This window comes from Rhagoletis zephyria, unplaced genomic scaffold (genome assembly GCF_001687245.7).
Source record: "Rhagoletis zephyria isolate East Lansing unplaced genomic scaffold, Rhagoletis_zephyria_1.1 Rzeph_scaffold_00246, whole genome shotgun sequence".
Lineage (NCBI taxonomy): Eukaryota > Metazoa > Arthropoda > Insecta > Diptera > Tephritidae > Rhagoletis > Rhagoletis zephyria.
The window spans coordinates 168584-183129 of record NW_016157330.1 but is presented as its reverse complement, the minus strand read 5'-3'; the positions used below and the strand labels follow the sequence as shown (position 1 = coordinate 183129).

The 14546-nt window shown below is 35.8% G+C and overlaps 1 protein-coding gene across 2 annotated transcripts in view; it reads right to left on the bottom strand.

The window, feature by feature from the left end:
* LOC108358385 (uncharacterized) overlaps positions 1-14546 on the bottom strand; it is a 49552-nt gene that overhangs the window by 6952 nt on the left and 28054 nt on the right. For both annotated transcript variants that reach the window (XM_017609677.1, XM_017609678.1), the window contains exon 2: positions 7851-8323. In XM_017609677.1, coding sequence (XP_017465166.1) covers positions 7851-8323 — 473 coding nt within the window. The remainder of the gene's footprint in view (positions 1-7850; positions 8324-14546) is intronic.

The following is a 14546-nucleotide window of genomic DNA, read 5'->3' as shown; positions in this document are numbered from 1 at the left end:
CCTAAATTTTATTGACACTTCAGAATATCTGGAAACACTTCACGTTTTTGGTATTTCATTTCATTTCCTGCTGGCGACAGCCATGGATTGGAATCGTCTATTTTGTCTACTAAAAGAAACTCGATGCAACCAAATTTGATTAACCGAATTACCATCAGTCAAACAATGCTGAAACGCAACGAAATCGAACCATTTTTGCAGCGAGTTATTACGGGCGAAGAAAGCTGGGCTCGAATCGTAACATCCGTTCACTGGTCGAAAACGATAAGAAAGAAAATTACGTGATACGTCAGGAATGTATAAGTTGAATGGGACAAAGAGTACGTTCACGTATGTCATAATCCGAAAAATGTGTTTTTACGTGACGAGTAGTACGATATCGTATGTGACGATTCGAGCCCTGGATTAAACAACGCAACCGATCATAGTCAAACACCTATGAGCTTCCACAAACGACTTGAAAGCATGTTCATGGTCAGGATTTGGTGTGATTCGAAGAGAATTGTCCATTATGAACTGCTACAACATAGCGAAACGATCAATTCGATCCCCTATTGGGCAGAACTCGATCGTTTCAATGAAACAATCAAGAAAGAGCGACCAGAATTGGCTAAAATAAAAGGAGTTGTCTTCCATTATGACACTGGCAGGCCAAACGCATATTTGATGACTCCGGAGCAAATTGAAGGAACTTGATTGGGGAGTTTTAATGCATCCACTGCAAAGCTCAGACCTTGCACCGTCTGAATTTATTTTGCTTAGTTAGGTCTTAGAAAAAATTAAGAAGATGATAGATAATAATGGCCAATACATACTTGCACTTAACTGATTTTCAAGAAGTGAATTTTATTTTGTTTATCCAAAAATCCGCGGACACCTTTCATATGTAAATACCTACATTTCTTAACACATTACTGGATATTAAGGTTTTCTGCATTGCCTTTTCTTCAACACAAAATTATTGCTTTAGCTCAGTGTTTCTTTTACATACATTTACATTTTAAAATCACATCCATTACCAAATATAAATAAATTTACAGCTGCTGTTGCCATGTATGGCTAATAATTGTAAACTACCAGCGGTTAATGGCACTAAATGACAATTTATTCAAGGTGAGAATGAGATCATTTTAATAATAATTTGTATTTTATTGTTAAACAATTCATAAGCATGCTGAAACAGCAAATAAAACCAAGAACACAAATTTAACAACAGACTTGAAATCATCTAAAGACGCATCAATTTCGCAGAAACATGTGTTGCCGCCTGTTATTAGTGAATAAAACAAGCAAGTATCGAAAGTAGCAATGCAAAAAGAGCTGGTAAATGCAAAAAGATGTGGACAGAAGCGAAATAATAATAATAAATATGTTGTTTTTTAGCTTTAAGCAAAATAGCCCTGACTTCTCTCACATGATCATCTTAAAACGTTGCGGCCGGTGGTTTCCTTCTGTTTTTGGCTGAATGACCAGCAGCTAATTTGTTTAGCTAGTAGGCAGCTCATGGCTAATTTGACGATTTTACTCAGGGCCTACTTTTTTTTTATAAATATTGTCAGGTTTATGGCAACGAAGAATATTTTTTTAAGGGTTGTAGGCATTCTAGCACAATGAGAAAGCCTTTTTACGCCCTAAACCACACTATATATAGGCAAACGTTAGCATTTCAGCCTTCAAATTTTCGTCCGCGTTCTAGCACCCTGCTCAACATGATAAACCCTTGTGAAGCTAATTCACAGCAGAAAGCGAGGGAGCTTAAGTGAGGTCACTCCGACGTATTCGGTTTAAGAGTTCACGTCGTCTGATTACCTAGAGGCGTCTCCACAAGCGCATATCTGTCTGCCTTGAAGGCTCGCTTTATAAATGTGTATCTAACAAAAAATTACACCAGTTTCTGGAAGTATGCCAATGGAGTTTCGAATGAAACCTCTCGTTTCTCCAAGAAATTTAATGGGCACAGCAAGGAAACAGGCAGGCAGACTGGAACCTTGCGACGTCTACCACAGCGTTGAAAATCTTCTGGTCTTTGTATGTCATCGTCCATGTTTCCGCGCCATATAACTAAAAGGACACGAGAGATTTTTTGTGATATCTATTCGCCGAGTGAGGGACCTAATTTTCTATTGTTCAGCACATTCTTAAATTATTTAGGAAATTCTTTTTCACCCTCCAGGTAGTGGTAACAGCACTGAAACTAGTGAATATGTGAATAATCGAGCTAACTAGAATCTTAATGTGCTCTACCAAAGCCTCAGGCAGGGTCACCTGCCATATGCACCAAATACCTTGGTGTCGGCTTTAAGAGTACCGATTTTAGGGTTTAGGAGCGCAGTTTGTGAAGGGTGGAAGCCCGTCTCTGCAATGAAATAGCTGCGTAAAATTTACAGTCTTTAACTGTTGGAAGCAGAGGATGAGGAAGATCTGCTTTGCTATGAAAAGACTTAGTGGAGATGGACGTAAAAGTAAAATCTCAAAACTTCACGTAAAACATCGGAAAATTGAATAAATTTTCATTCTAATTTGCAACTTTTTTATAGCAAAGTGCAAGTTTGAACTTGCTAAAAAATCGTGTTGATTTTTTGCAAACTTTTTCTTTCATACCAAGTAAGCTCGGCAAGTTTTTTTTTGTATTGAAAAAAGTAATAACACCGTCAGCAAAAAAATTATCAAAAATCAACGCGATTTTTTAGCAACTTCACACTTGCACTTTGTGATACTAAAATTGAATGGGATATAAAACTGCATACCTAGAATTGTTCTAGAAAATCTGTATAGGAAGTTGCAAATTTATTGAATTTTCCTGAGTTTTTGAAGAAGTTTAGAGATTTTATTTTTATGTTTCTTGGAGTAGTATGAAATATATTTTTATACAAAATAATGAAAAAATTTGAATAAAAAACTTTGCATATTGTTTCAGCACGATAGGAGTTAATCAGCTGAAATTTAAATTACCAAAAATGAAAAACATTACTTTAAAGCGCAAAAGCAGTAGCCACAAAAATGTTTGATTATTTCATTATACTTCTAGCCCACTGCGCACACATCTAGCTCTCGAAAGTCACAAAAGCACTTTGATAATTTTTCTTCTTCTTTGTGCTGTGACGTATGTCCCTGTACGAAAAAGAACATTCGATTAGAGACATCGGCCCTGCACGAAATACATATATTGCGAAATAAGTTCTGTGCTAATACTTCTGTTCGTCACTGTGTGTATGTGCTAAAATATTTTTCAGTGCTTATAGGCAGCTAATACATATAGCAGTATCCCTTATAACCGAAAAATACTGTATATGATTAAGAACTGAATCTTAAGAGCTTACTTAGTACGTAAAAGTGTTGGGCAATTTTAATAAATTTAGTTAAATGGAAAAACATGTGGTTAATTATTTCCAGAAGAACAAATCTTTGACTGCGACAGCTGAAGGCCACAGATGGTAATATAAATAGACAAAATGTACGAACAATATTTTAAAGTATGTAAATATAAATAAGAATACATGTATGCAGGGGCGCACCCAGGAATATATTTTAGGGGGGGTTATATATTTCTAAAGATATATCACCGGAAAATACTGAAAATTTTCTTCAGATAATACGCTCTTTAAAATATATTTATGCAAGTTTTATGTACAGTATGTAATAAATAAATAAGCGTTTTAAAATTCATAAACTGCACTTTACTTACATAAGATTAACAGAACTCAAACACTTTTAACCGACTTTAAAAAATGGGGTGGTTATCAATTCGCCGGAATACGTAACTGTGGACCACGTGAACCGATTTCAATAATATTTTTTTTGTAGAAAGATGGTACCTCAAGGTTCGGCCCGTAATTTGGTTTAGAGATCCGATGATTGGATCATGAAGAAACTAACGGCACCCCTAAATTTGAATCNCCTGCACGAAATACATATATTGCGAAATAAGTTCTGTGCTAATATTTCTGTTCGTCACTGTGTGTATGTGTTAAAATTTTTGTCAGTGCTTATAGGCAGCTAATACATATAGCAGTATCCCTTATAACCGAAAAATACTGTATATGATTAAGAACTGAATCTTAAGAGCTTACTTAGTACGTAAAAGTGTTGGGCAATTTTAATAAATTTAGTTAAATGGAAAAACACGTGGTTAATTATTTCCAGAAGAACAAATCTTTGACTGCGACAGCTGAAGGCCACAGATGGTAAAATAAATAGACAAAATGTACGAACAATATTTTAAAGTATTTAAATATAAATAAGAATACATGTATGTACTCGTAACAATATACATACATATATACATATGTAAGTGGTTACCGAGCCTCACTAACCGCATGTCTTTCACTTCCAACAAATGTAAAAAGAAGTAGTTAAAAAAAGAGATTTAGCCTATTCGTCAGCCTGCTATGCCGGTTGCTTAAAAAGTAGCAAAAAAATGGATTTTTAATTATCAACTTGTTCTTCACCTATTCGGTTCTCTGCAGAAAACTGAAGTGAATGACTTCCTTGCCTAGCATTGATGGCATTAGACAACGCGAGCATAAATCACAAAGCAGAAACATAGGAAAATACGAACAACAATTCAAATACATGTATATAAGTATATAAGAGCTGCAAATATATAACTAAACCAACTAAAACAAAAATATAAATAAAAACGAATCACAATGACATAAAACACGCTTCTGGCAATAAATTCAATGTGATTCATTACAAATTTCTACGGTTTGGTCAACCACGCATGCGTAACCCAAAATCTCTGCGCTGTCAAACCCACCGACTGACTGCTAACAAAGCAAACTGAGTTGCTATGCGGCTAACTTACAATAAATGGCTGACTGCTTGTGCACGAAACCGTGCGAAATTCATGTGCGCATGCGTAAAAGCCAAGTACAATAAGTATGAGTACTTTAATATAAGTAAAAACAATAAGTTTGTAATGTACATATGTACATCTTAGATGGTCATTTGAACTTATTTATGTACATACTATACATATGTTTGTACTAGATACTAAGTCGGCGGTGTTCAGTGAACGTCATGAAAATAAACTCATTTTCACTGAAACCAAAAGCGGTTTAAAAGCGCGGGAAGTTAAGGAGAAAAAAATGAAAACACACGACATGGTTTTGGCAGTTCTTCGGCTATTAAGTTACATACGTACATATGTTTGCATGGTTATTTCTCTAATACAATACCTGTATAGAAATATGATAGTCAGTGTTTAAAAATAAACTATTTAGATACTAGCTTATTTCAAAGCTTCTTATATTTTGCAAATTTTCATAACACCTTTGATACATTTGCCATTATACTTTTAGCTGCGAAACTGGTTTATTATTTACTTTGTGTATTATAAGCCAAAAAGCAGCGTGAAAAAGCAAAATTAAAAATTAACTGAAAAATCAAATTAGCGACACGCTAATTACAACGCAAAATTAGTCGAGCTTAAAATACTTCAGTCTCAAATAGGCGGGAGTGACGAAAGCATTGCCATAATCTTATTTACGTAGCATTCTGTATATGATATAATTACATTTGCAGCGCATATAAAAAAAAAACAGCTTTTTATGTGGGCAACTTTAATGTTTGCTAAAGCAGCACGAAAATTGAAAATCTCATCATAAAGCGTAATATGAAACCCATAATATGAAACATAAAAATATATAGTAGCAGCATGACGAAAATGGTTAATGACCACAGCTACTATAGCTAGTCTTGCCACAACATGGCATGGTAATCTACAATATGGCTAAGAATTCTATCATTACTTTTAAACATTTTTAGATTGAAGTAAAAAATATGTATTTAATCAAACAATTTTAAAGGGGTTAAGTCGTGTCTCTCCCAACAGTCCCTTCAGCGTTAGTAAATAATGAGCGTCATAAGAGTTTCAACTATTAACAGCGAGAAATACTGTAACACTGTGCTGGGTAACAGGCCTTTATGGCACCGCAGACAAGCATGTCGCCAACAACTGTCTTTGTATGACTCGAACTGTTTTGTGGTCTCAGTCGCTCTTCTTCGAGTTCCATAATTACTGAGTGGGTATACTCAGGCCGCAGTAAGTACTGGGAAGTGGTAGGAGGTCTTAGATACGCCAGGCTCTTCGGCTATCCTTTTCAAAGTAAAGATTTAGCTTCATTGAATAAAACCGAGTGTTATGCTACGACAAATTACGGGATGGCTTTAGCTGACAACATGAAATGCCTTTTCAAGCAAGGTCAAGTCTTTTGTAGCGACTTTCAGCTAAAATATTTGCGATGAAAGTGGTCAAGCTGTTGGTTTTTCTACTAGGAATTTCAGTACATATCGATGGCTGAGTGGAAGATCGACCCATCTTGGCAGCCAGTTCGAAAACTTCAGAATTTTATGGAAGAACGGCTGAAAAAGCCCATTGTGATACCACTGCATGGCCGAAGCCATTTGTTTCTTTCCCTCTCTTAGTAGCACAAAAAGTCGAGAACGTTCGCGAGTTCAAATTGGCTAAACAATCTAGAAAGTATTTGTTGAAGAATTGGTTGAGCGTGTTGGACAGGGTGGGATAATGGCAGAGATAGTGTTCGACGGTCTCCACCTCTTCCTCATCTCTGCAACTGCGAGAAAAATCGTTGGTGGGGTTTCATAGCCTTTTTCCGTGTGTGCCGAACAGGCAGTGTCCGTTGAACACCCCGACTACTTATCTGAGAGAGAAGCGGTCCAGCCGGGCAAGATCTATGGATGGCTTTACATCAATCTTTAGCCAAATTTGCCTGGTAGTATGGCAGGTGGTTTCCGCAGCCCACCTGATATTTACCTCCTGGACGAGTTCCGCCTTTAGTTCCTCCCATTGCCAGCTCATCGGCTAGGTAGTTGCCAGGAATATCCCTTTGCCCTGGGACCCACACAACAGTCAAGGAGCATTTTGATGACAGCAGTTTGAGAGTCTTCCTGCATTCTATGGCTACTGTGGACGTTGTTCCTTTAGAATTGAGTGATTTGATAGCAGGCTGGCTATCAGAATAGATAGCAATAGGCCGCTCTGGAGGGGCGGAGGTTATGAGCCACCGAGCCGCCTCCATTATGGCGTTGAATTCTGCTTGAAAAACGCTACAATGGTCCGGTAAGCGAAAACTTAAAACGAGTTCGTCAGAGTAGATCACGCTACCCAATCTTTTGTTAAGCTTAAAACCATCTGTATAAATGGCCGTAGACCCTGGCTATAGGTCCGTGGCCCCTTACTATTCGTTCCTCTCTGGGATTCTTGTGGAGAATTTATTGTCTAAACAGAGTAGAGGAGTGGTATAATCTATCTGTCGTGAACGTCCTATCTCAGAATACTGTTCAGGAACACTCTATCTTAGCATTCTGTTTAATAACATCCTATCTCAGAATTGGTTCAAAAGCGCTCTATTTCAAACAAAAACACATTGAAAATGTGCTCATATAGGGCACTTTTAAACCAAACTCTGAGATAAAGCGTTTTTGAACCCAATTTTGAGATAGGGCGTTTTTCAATAAAATTCTAGAATATGGCGTTCTTTAACCAAATTCTGAAATAAGGAGTTGTTGAAAAATTTTCCGAGACAAAGCGTTTTCGAACTGGCTGTCGAGATAGGTCGATCTTCCACTCAGCCATCGATATATTCCTAGAAATAGTTTGCTCTTCCACCCTTACTTGTGGGCAATCGAATGTTCATTTATATTTGCATAATACTTGGTAAGGCACCTCAGTGACTCATTTTCACATTTCGACCCCTACAAATGACTTACACCAAAGGCCTACCGAGTGAACATAACAGTTAATTCTTCTTAGGAATTGAAAGTGTGTACGCCTTTTGTGTTTACTTAATTTTATATAAAAATCAACGCTTTAAATCAAAACTTACAATCGCCAATGGGCAAGATCTCGCTGGGTTTGCTGTGTTTATTGCAGTGGCATTGAGTCTGTCAATCAGCGACGTCATCCCACTTAGTGCTGGCGCGCCACTTCTCTTAGCCGCACCGCCTTCAGTTTCTAACCTGTCAGTCAGCATCGTGTCAGTAGTAGCATCGTTTGCAGTCGTCGTTTTTGGCGAGGTGCTCACTAGGCTTGTCGCCGTTCCTACCACACCTTCGGCAATAGTGCTAGCCGCGGCAATGCCATGCCGATTGCGTCGTATCTTTGGTAAAATGAGGCGTACAATGAAGCCATAGTTGGTGGGTGCGCTGAGTATGCGCGTACATGATTTCCTTTTCTCGGCTAAAACGCCGGATGCAAACTCGAGTATGAGACTAGATTCTTTGCCGTCGCTTTCGATGTAATGCTCCTGTTGGACGCTGCAGATTTGCTCGAAATTAGGATTGGTTAGGAAGTTGATATCTGGAAGTGAAGAAGTTAAGTAATTTTTAGTGCAATTTTTGTAAATAAATTCAGAATATTTTGGTAAAATTTTGACAATGATACGTGCTTCATAAACAAAAAGGCTTCTGAAATTTTTTAAACAAATAATGTGCCAATTAAATGTGTCAAGGCTGGTTTCAAATATTAAACTAAAAGTGGCCTCTTGATGCCACTTCTCATTTTGAGAAGTGATCTTGAATATTTTTATAAACTTTATGGAAAAATTTAATTCAGCAGCAAAAATTTGGTCATTGTCACCAAAAATTGAGTCACGAGGTTTAAATAAAAGCAACTTTTTCATTCGAATTAACAAACTCGTTGTCAAGGACGTACATGAAGAGGTGTGGCGGAAAAAAAAGTGGAATTTACTGCAAATTACAAAAAAAAATTACCGAAGATTTGTAATTAATTTTTTTCCCCTTGGTAAAGTTCTTCGTACAAACAAAAATATTTTGGGGGAAATGACCTAATCTAGAAAAACGGTATACAGACGCGTAAAGTCACTGAGTTCTGTAATAGTTGTGCGCCGTATTTAACAATGCAAAGAAATATTATAAATAATCAATATTTTTAGAAATTGGCTCGCCAAACTTCAATGAACCACCGCAGTGTGTTGTGCGGAAGCCTTCCCTACAACACCTGGGGCTGCTCTGTTTAAACTGTCAAACTTAACGTCACTTTATATGTTTATCCGCGAGGAGGCCCTTAAGGCCATCTGTAGGTTCAAGAGAAATGGGTGTTGGAGCGACGCAGAAATAGCTTGAAGCAGAGATTTAGACTTGGATGTCTTTTCAATAGCAACGCATAGTACACCACCTTTGCGTTTTTTGAACATATACTAAAATCTTGAGTTGCGTGAGGCGTAGTGCAGGTTAAACTTCAACACTAAGCCCGGGCTTACACGTTGTAGAATCTAAACTTATAGCTGCAAAATTGACGCATGGTCCGGATCAGGTCTCTATATCGAGAGTAACATATTTGCAATGCTCAAGGCCATGGACACGTTGTGGAAAATACATGGAGAAACAGGAATTTACGTGTCTGTAGTGACAGCAAAGTTGAACTTAAGGCACTGACCAGCCCTCTAGCTACTTCCGAACTGCGTAGTTCGGAGCACTCGAGGAACTTATTTCACACTGGTTACCGGATCACTCGAAATGACATCTGACTATTTGGCTTGAGAACAGAGAGGCAGAAACTTAATAGCGTCAGATAAAATCCTTGCCTACAGACTAATACAAAGACTTAAGTCATATTAATCGAAATAAACATTTTTTCGGTTTGTATTAAACCGAATGTAAAGTTTTTCATAATTTATTACATCCATTCGAATTTTTCGAGGAATACTCTAATAAAACCTCCAGATGTATACATATTTAAAACAGGTTAAAATATTAAACAATAACAGTACAATGGATGGCATACAGTCTGAGTGTTGTTTTCTGCACGCATTATTTTATGCTAGTGCCAAAAAAAATTTACTACATACACATGTGTATGTATGTAAATAAAATTCTTTAGTAATTCACACTTTCCAAAATTAGCACCTTTCAAGCAACTATGTACGTATGTATGCCAAATAATGTAATTATTTATAATATTTGTGAAATTCACTCGTATTTCTTTCTCATGAATTTATTCATTTGATTTTTAATATTGTTGCACAAATTTTTTCCCCCCCCCTTTTTGTAAAGCATGCTCTTTTCTGGGTCATGCAATTTGTGTTATATTTGTTTTTAATTTTTACATACAATTAGCTTCGTTCGTTGACAGCAATTACGATTTAATCGATTGTGAATCAATTATGGCTTGGCAGTGAACGTATATCTATGTACATATAAAATGAGCACGAATGTAGGTTTGTATGTACATATATGTAAAGTTTGTAAATACATATGTATATAATATACATGCATAGGTTCCCTGCGGTGAAAAGCTAACGCGATGGTCTACCAGTTCGAAAATTTCAAACAACTTATGCGATCACCGACATTTGCCTTTGAATTGTAAAAGCCAAAAATAAAACGCAATTAATTGCTTTTCTTATAAATTTCGACTGTGGCGTCATGTGAACACCACCGCTTCTGGTACTGAGATCCCTAGCTGGAATTCGCTTGGAGGTGGTTTAAATTTTTTAAATGTAGTAAGTTAATGAAAATTATTTAAATTTAAATATAAATAGCAAATTTGTAATTCTAATTTTAGTTTAGGAAAACACTAAACTATTACATTTATTATACAATTTTTATAGGGAATTTAAAAAAAATGATATTCAAAATTTAATTAAATGTTCATAAAAAATACGTTAAAAAAAGAAAGAACTTTTCGGGTATCGTGAATTCGAGCCTCGGATCTCTGTAATGGCTGTGTAGTGCTTTGCGATTCTTAGAGCGCCGCACAGTGGTCTGAGAGTGGCAGAAATTTCAAGTTTCGAAATGTCTAGATATGCCTATTAACACTATCAGAGGCTTTTTATGGAGAAAAATGCCAACGTATTCGCACTTCGAAATATGAATTTCTATGGATTTCTGGCAAAGAATTTTTAGGTTTTTTTTAGTTTTTTGAAAATGTAAAAATAGTAAAATTGTATGCTAAATAGCATCTGAAGCACGAAAAAATATGTATGTGCATATGTAGCTTGTCAAGCGGGTTGGGTAATGTAATCAGGAGGATCCTCAGAAAGAAATTTTCTTTAGATATAATAAAAAACAAGTAAGAAAGTCTAAGTTCGGGCGGAGCCGAACATTAAATACCCGGCGCAAGTATTAAATATGTTTTTTCACCTTTCCGAAACCTTCCGCTAGATGGTAAGCCGGGGTGTATCAATTTTGAGTAAATTAGCGTCCTTCAATTTCGAAATATTGAAGTTTCAAGCATTTCTGAAATTTACCGTTATATGAGAAGCGGCCGTTATTTTAGTCCGATTTCAATAATTTTCAACGTTTTGCTTATATGTGGCAAGCACAATAACCACACCGAGTTTGGTACAAATTGGTAGAACGGTTACCGATATACATATATGTGATCATAAGTGGGCGGTGCCATGCCCATTTTCCAAAATTTTACCATAAACGTATTTCTTGGTAAAGAATTGTTGCAAGTATCAATTTTGAATAAATTAGCTTCAATATTTACTGATTTATCGAAGATTTTGTATTTCTCTAAATTACCGTTATATGGGATGTGGGCGTGGTTATTGTCCGATTTTAAAAAGTTTCGGCGATTTTTTATGCTGTACCAAGGCCAACAACTGTGCCAAGTTTGGAAGAAATTGGTGCAGCGGTTACCAAGATATACACATGTAACCATAAGTGGGCGTGGCTACGCCCATTTTCCAAAAATTTATAATATTCTTATTTTTCGTCTAAAAATTATTGTAAATATCAATTTTGAGTGAATAATCTTCAGTAGTTACTAAAATATCGCAGTTTTCGTATTTCTGGAAATTACCGTTATATGGGAAGTGGGCGTGGTTATAGTCCGATTTCGCCCATTTTCAATACCAACCTACCTTGGATTAAGGGAAACCTACATACCAAATTTCGTTGAGATATCTCAATTTTTGCTCGAGTTATCGTGTACACGGACAGACGGACAGACGGACAGACGGACGGACAGACAGACATGGCTTAATCGATTTCTTTTTTCATCCTGATCATTTATGTATACATTTGTCTATATCTATCTCGATTCGTTTTGGCTGTTACAAACAACCGTTATGTGAACAAAATTAATATACCCTTGTGCACAAGTGCGCTCGGGTATAAAAATGTGTAAATTAACGTGGAGAGACTTAGTAACGTATCAAAACAATAATAAAAACGGCCTTCGTTTACACAGAAAATAAATCTTAACGCCAAAAAGAGAGATACTACAGATTTTGTCTAGCAGTGCTTAAAGGAAGGTAGATACATATTTTTGCACCGGTTTGCAAAAGCTCGTTTATATGTATTTATTGTGTGTGTACATTATGGTGGGCCAAAAATGCATGTAAAAAAGTCAAGTCCGAATTTTTATGCTCTCACTTCCTAGAATTGTTTTGTACCCAAAAAATATACCCCTTTTTCTTTATTTTAAAATCAAAAAATATTTAGAGGTCGCTCAAAGCACAAGTTTTCCATGTATTTTATATGGGGAAAACCCCATTTTCCGTAGAAATGCTATCGAATTCTTCAAAATCAATATTTTTCGATCAGAAAACTATGCTTCTTTTCAGGAGACTCCCAATAATTTATTTAACAATTTTTTCATAGTAACCATATTTTATAGGTCCGTCAAAAGCCCCAGAAAATGCAATGTGGGATAAATAAAAAATATTTAGTATTAAATAATGGTTAAACAAACAATTGGGTATTGTTATTGGAAGTCTCCTGAAGAGAACAAGATCGAAAAATATTGATTTTCAAGAATTCTATACCTTTCATACGAATACATAGAAAACTTTGAGCGCTTTGTGCGACATCTATATATTTTTTGAATTAAAAATAAAAAATAGGGGTATATTTTTTCCGATATAGAACAATCCTAAGAGGTGAGAGCATCAAAATTCCGTCTTTACTCATTTTGGACCACCCTATTGTACGTGCTTATGTATGCACAATACTGCTCCCCAGGAAGCTGATTTTTTCCCAGAAGGGAGTGTGTGTATCTGTGGCAAAAAATGCGGAAGGGCTTGGCGTTGAATTCATTATTTACAAAACCTATTAGCATATACATATGTACATACATACATACATAGCATTTATATGCACATACATACATACGTGCTTGTATGTATTTATAATAATTCAATTTACACTTTTCTTGAGCATTGCTACTTTGAAAGTCTATAAATTTACACCTTTTTTGGGAGGAGTTTTTGTTTATTTTTCCATTGGCGCTTTATAGCTAAATGTAGTAATTTGTTTCATAGAGGCTCCTTTAGTTAAATTATTTTTAAATTCACTTTCATGGTAATACGACGACTCAAAAGACTGCATTTAAGTAATTAAATAACTTTTTGACAAGAAAGTTGATGGAAATTGCCCAATTACAGATGTACGTACATAAGTAGGTTTTTTTGCGAGTGTGCACATGATTAATATCAATTAGTGAAACATTGCATATTTTACTACTTATTTCTAAATAAAATTATGTGGAAAAATCGAAAATTTTGCTTTCATTTAGTATATATGCTTCATCATCGCCCAGCCCAAACGGAAAGAACTGCAAACTTGAAATTTCAGGAAAACACTGCATTCAGAGTGGAGGCCCCCACTTAGAAGGAAATTTTAGAGATCTCAAGCAAAAAGTATGTCAAATTAAGTTCTTCAGAAAACATTTTACTCGTGCTTACTGTNGGAAATTTTAGATATCTCAAGCAAAAAGTATGTCAAATTAAGTTCTTCAGAAAACATTTTTCTCGTGCTTACTGTTTTTTTTTTTTTTTGCTTTCTGTAGCTTCCGCGATGTATGTTGGTCCAATATGAACGAATTCGCAAAATGTTTCCACAATAAATAAAATATTTCGAATATGTACAATATACAGTGACTCAAATGAGTAGTGGAAAAACTCCAAGACGCTGAAAAATCGCGGGGATTTCTAATAATTTGTATGACTTACCGTGTTGTGCATTTTCTTCCAATATAAAAGAAATTGTCGAGAAATTTTCAAGCATACTTTTTATGCAAGAAAACGAGGTCGAGGTAGTGTAGAATTTTCACGGATTACAGAGGGCAACACTGATTTTGGTGCAGCAAATATTAAAGCTGTTTTTTATAGGCTTTTTTATGCTGATCTCGAATCCGCAAGTATAAAATTCTCATCATGTCCAGATTTTGAGAAAATCGAAGTCAAAGTGCCAAAAAATTGTGTTTGTTCGCAATACTTGGAGCTCTTGCAAAGAAATAAAAGTGATAAAACCTTCCGTTTAGATTTGAATTAAAGCTAGTAGACTATCGACCACTGTCACTGAAAATACCATCCGTGCACCTTGAACTGATGGTCACTTATAGTCGTTTATTGAATAATAAAAAAAAATACTGAAAATGTTTCCAAAAACAGGTTTTGCTGTTCAAACAAATTACTATTAGTGACCTTAGGGTCAAAGTGCAGGTATGGTATTTTAAGGTATTGTAGTCGAAAGTTTAAACCTTAATTTAAGCCTAAGTTGAAGGTTATATAAGTGTATAGTTATTCCTTTTCATGTAGGTGATATATATT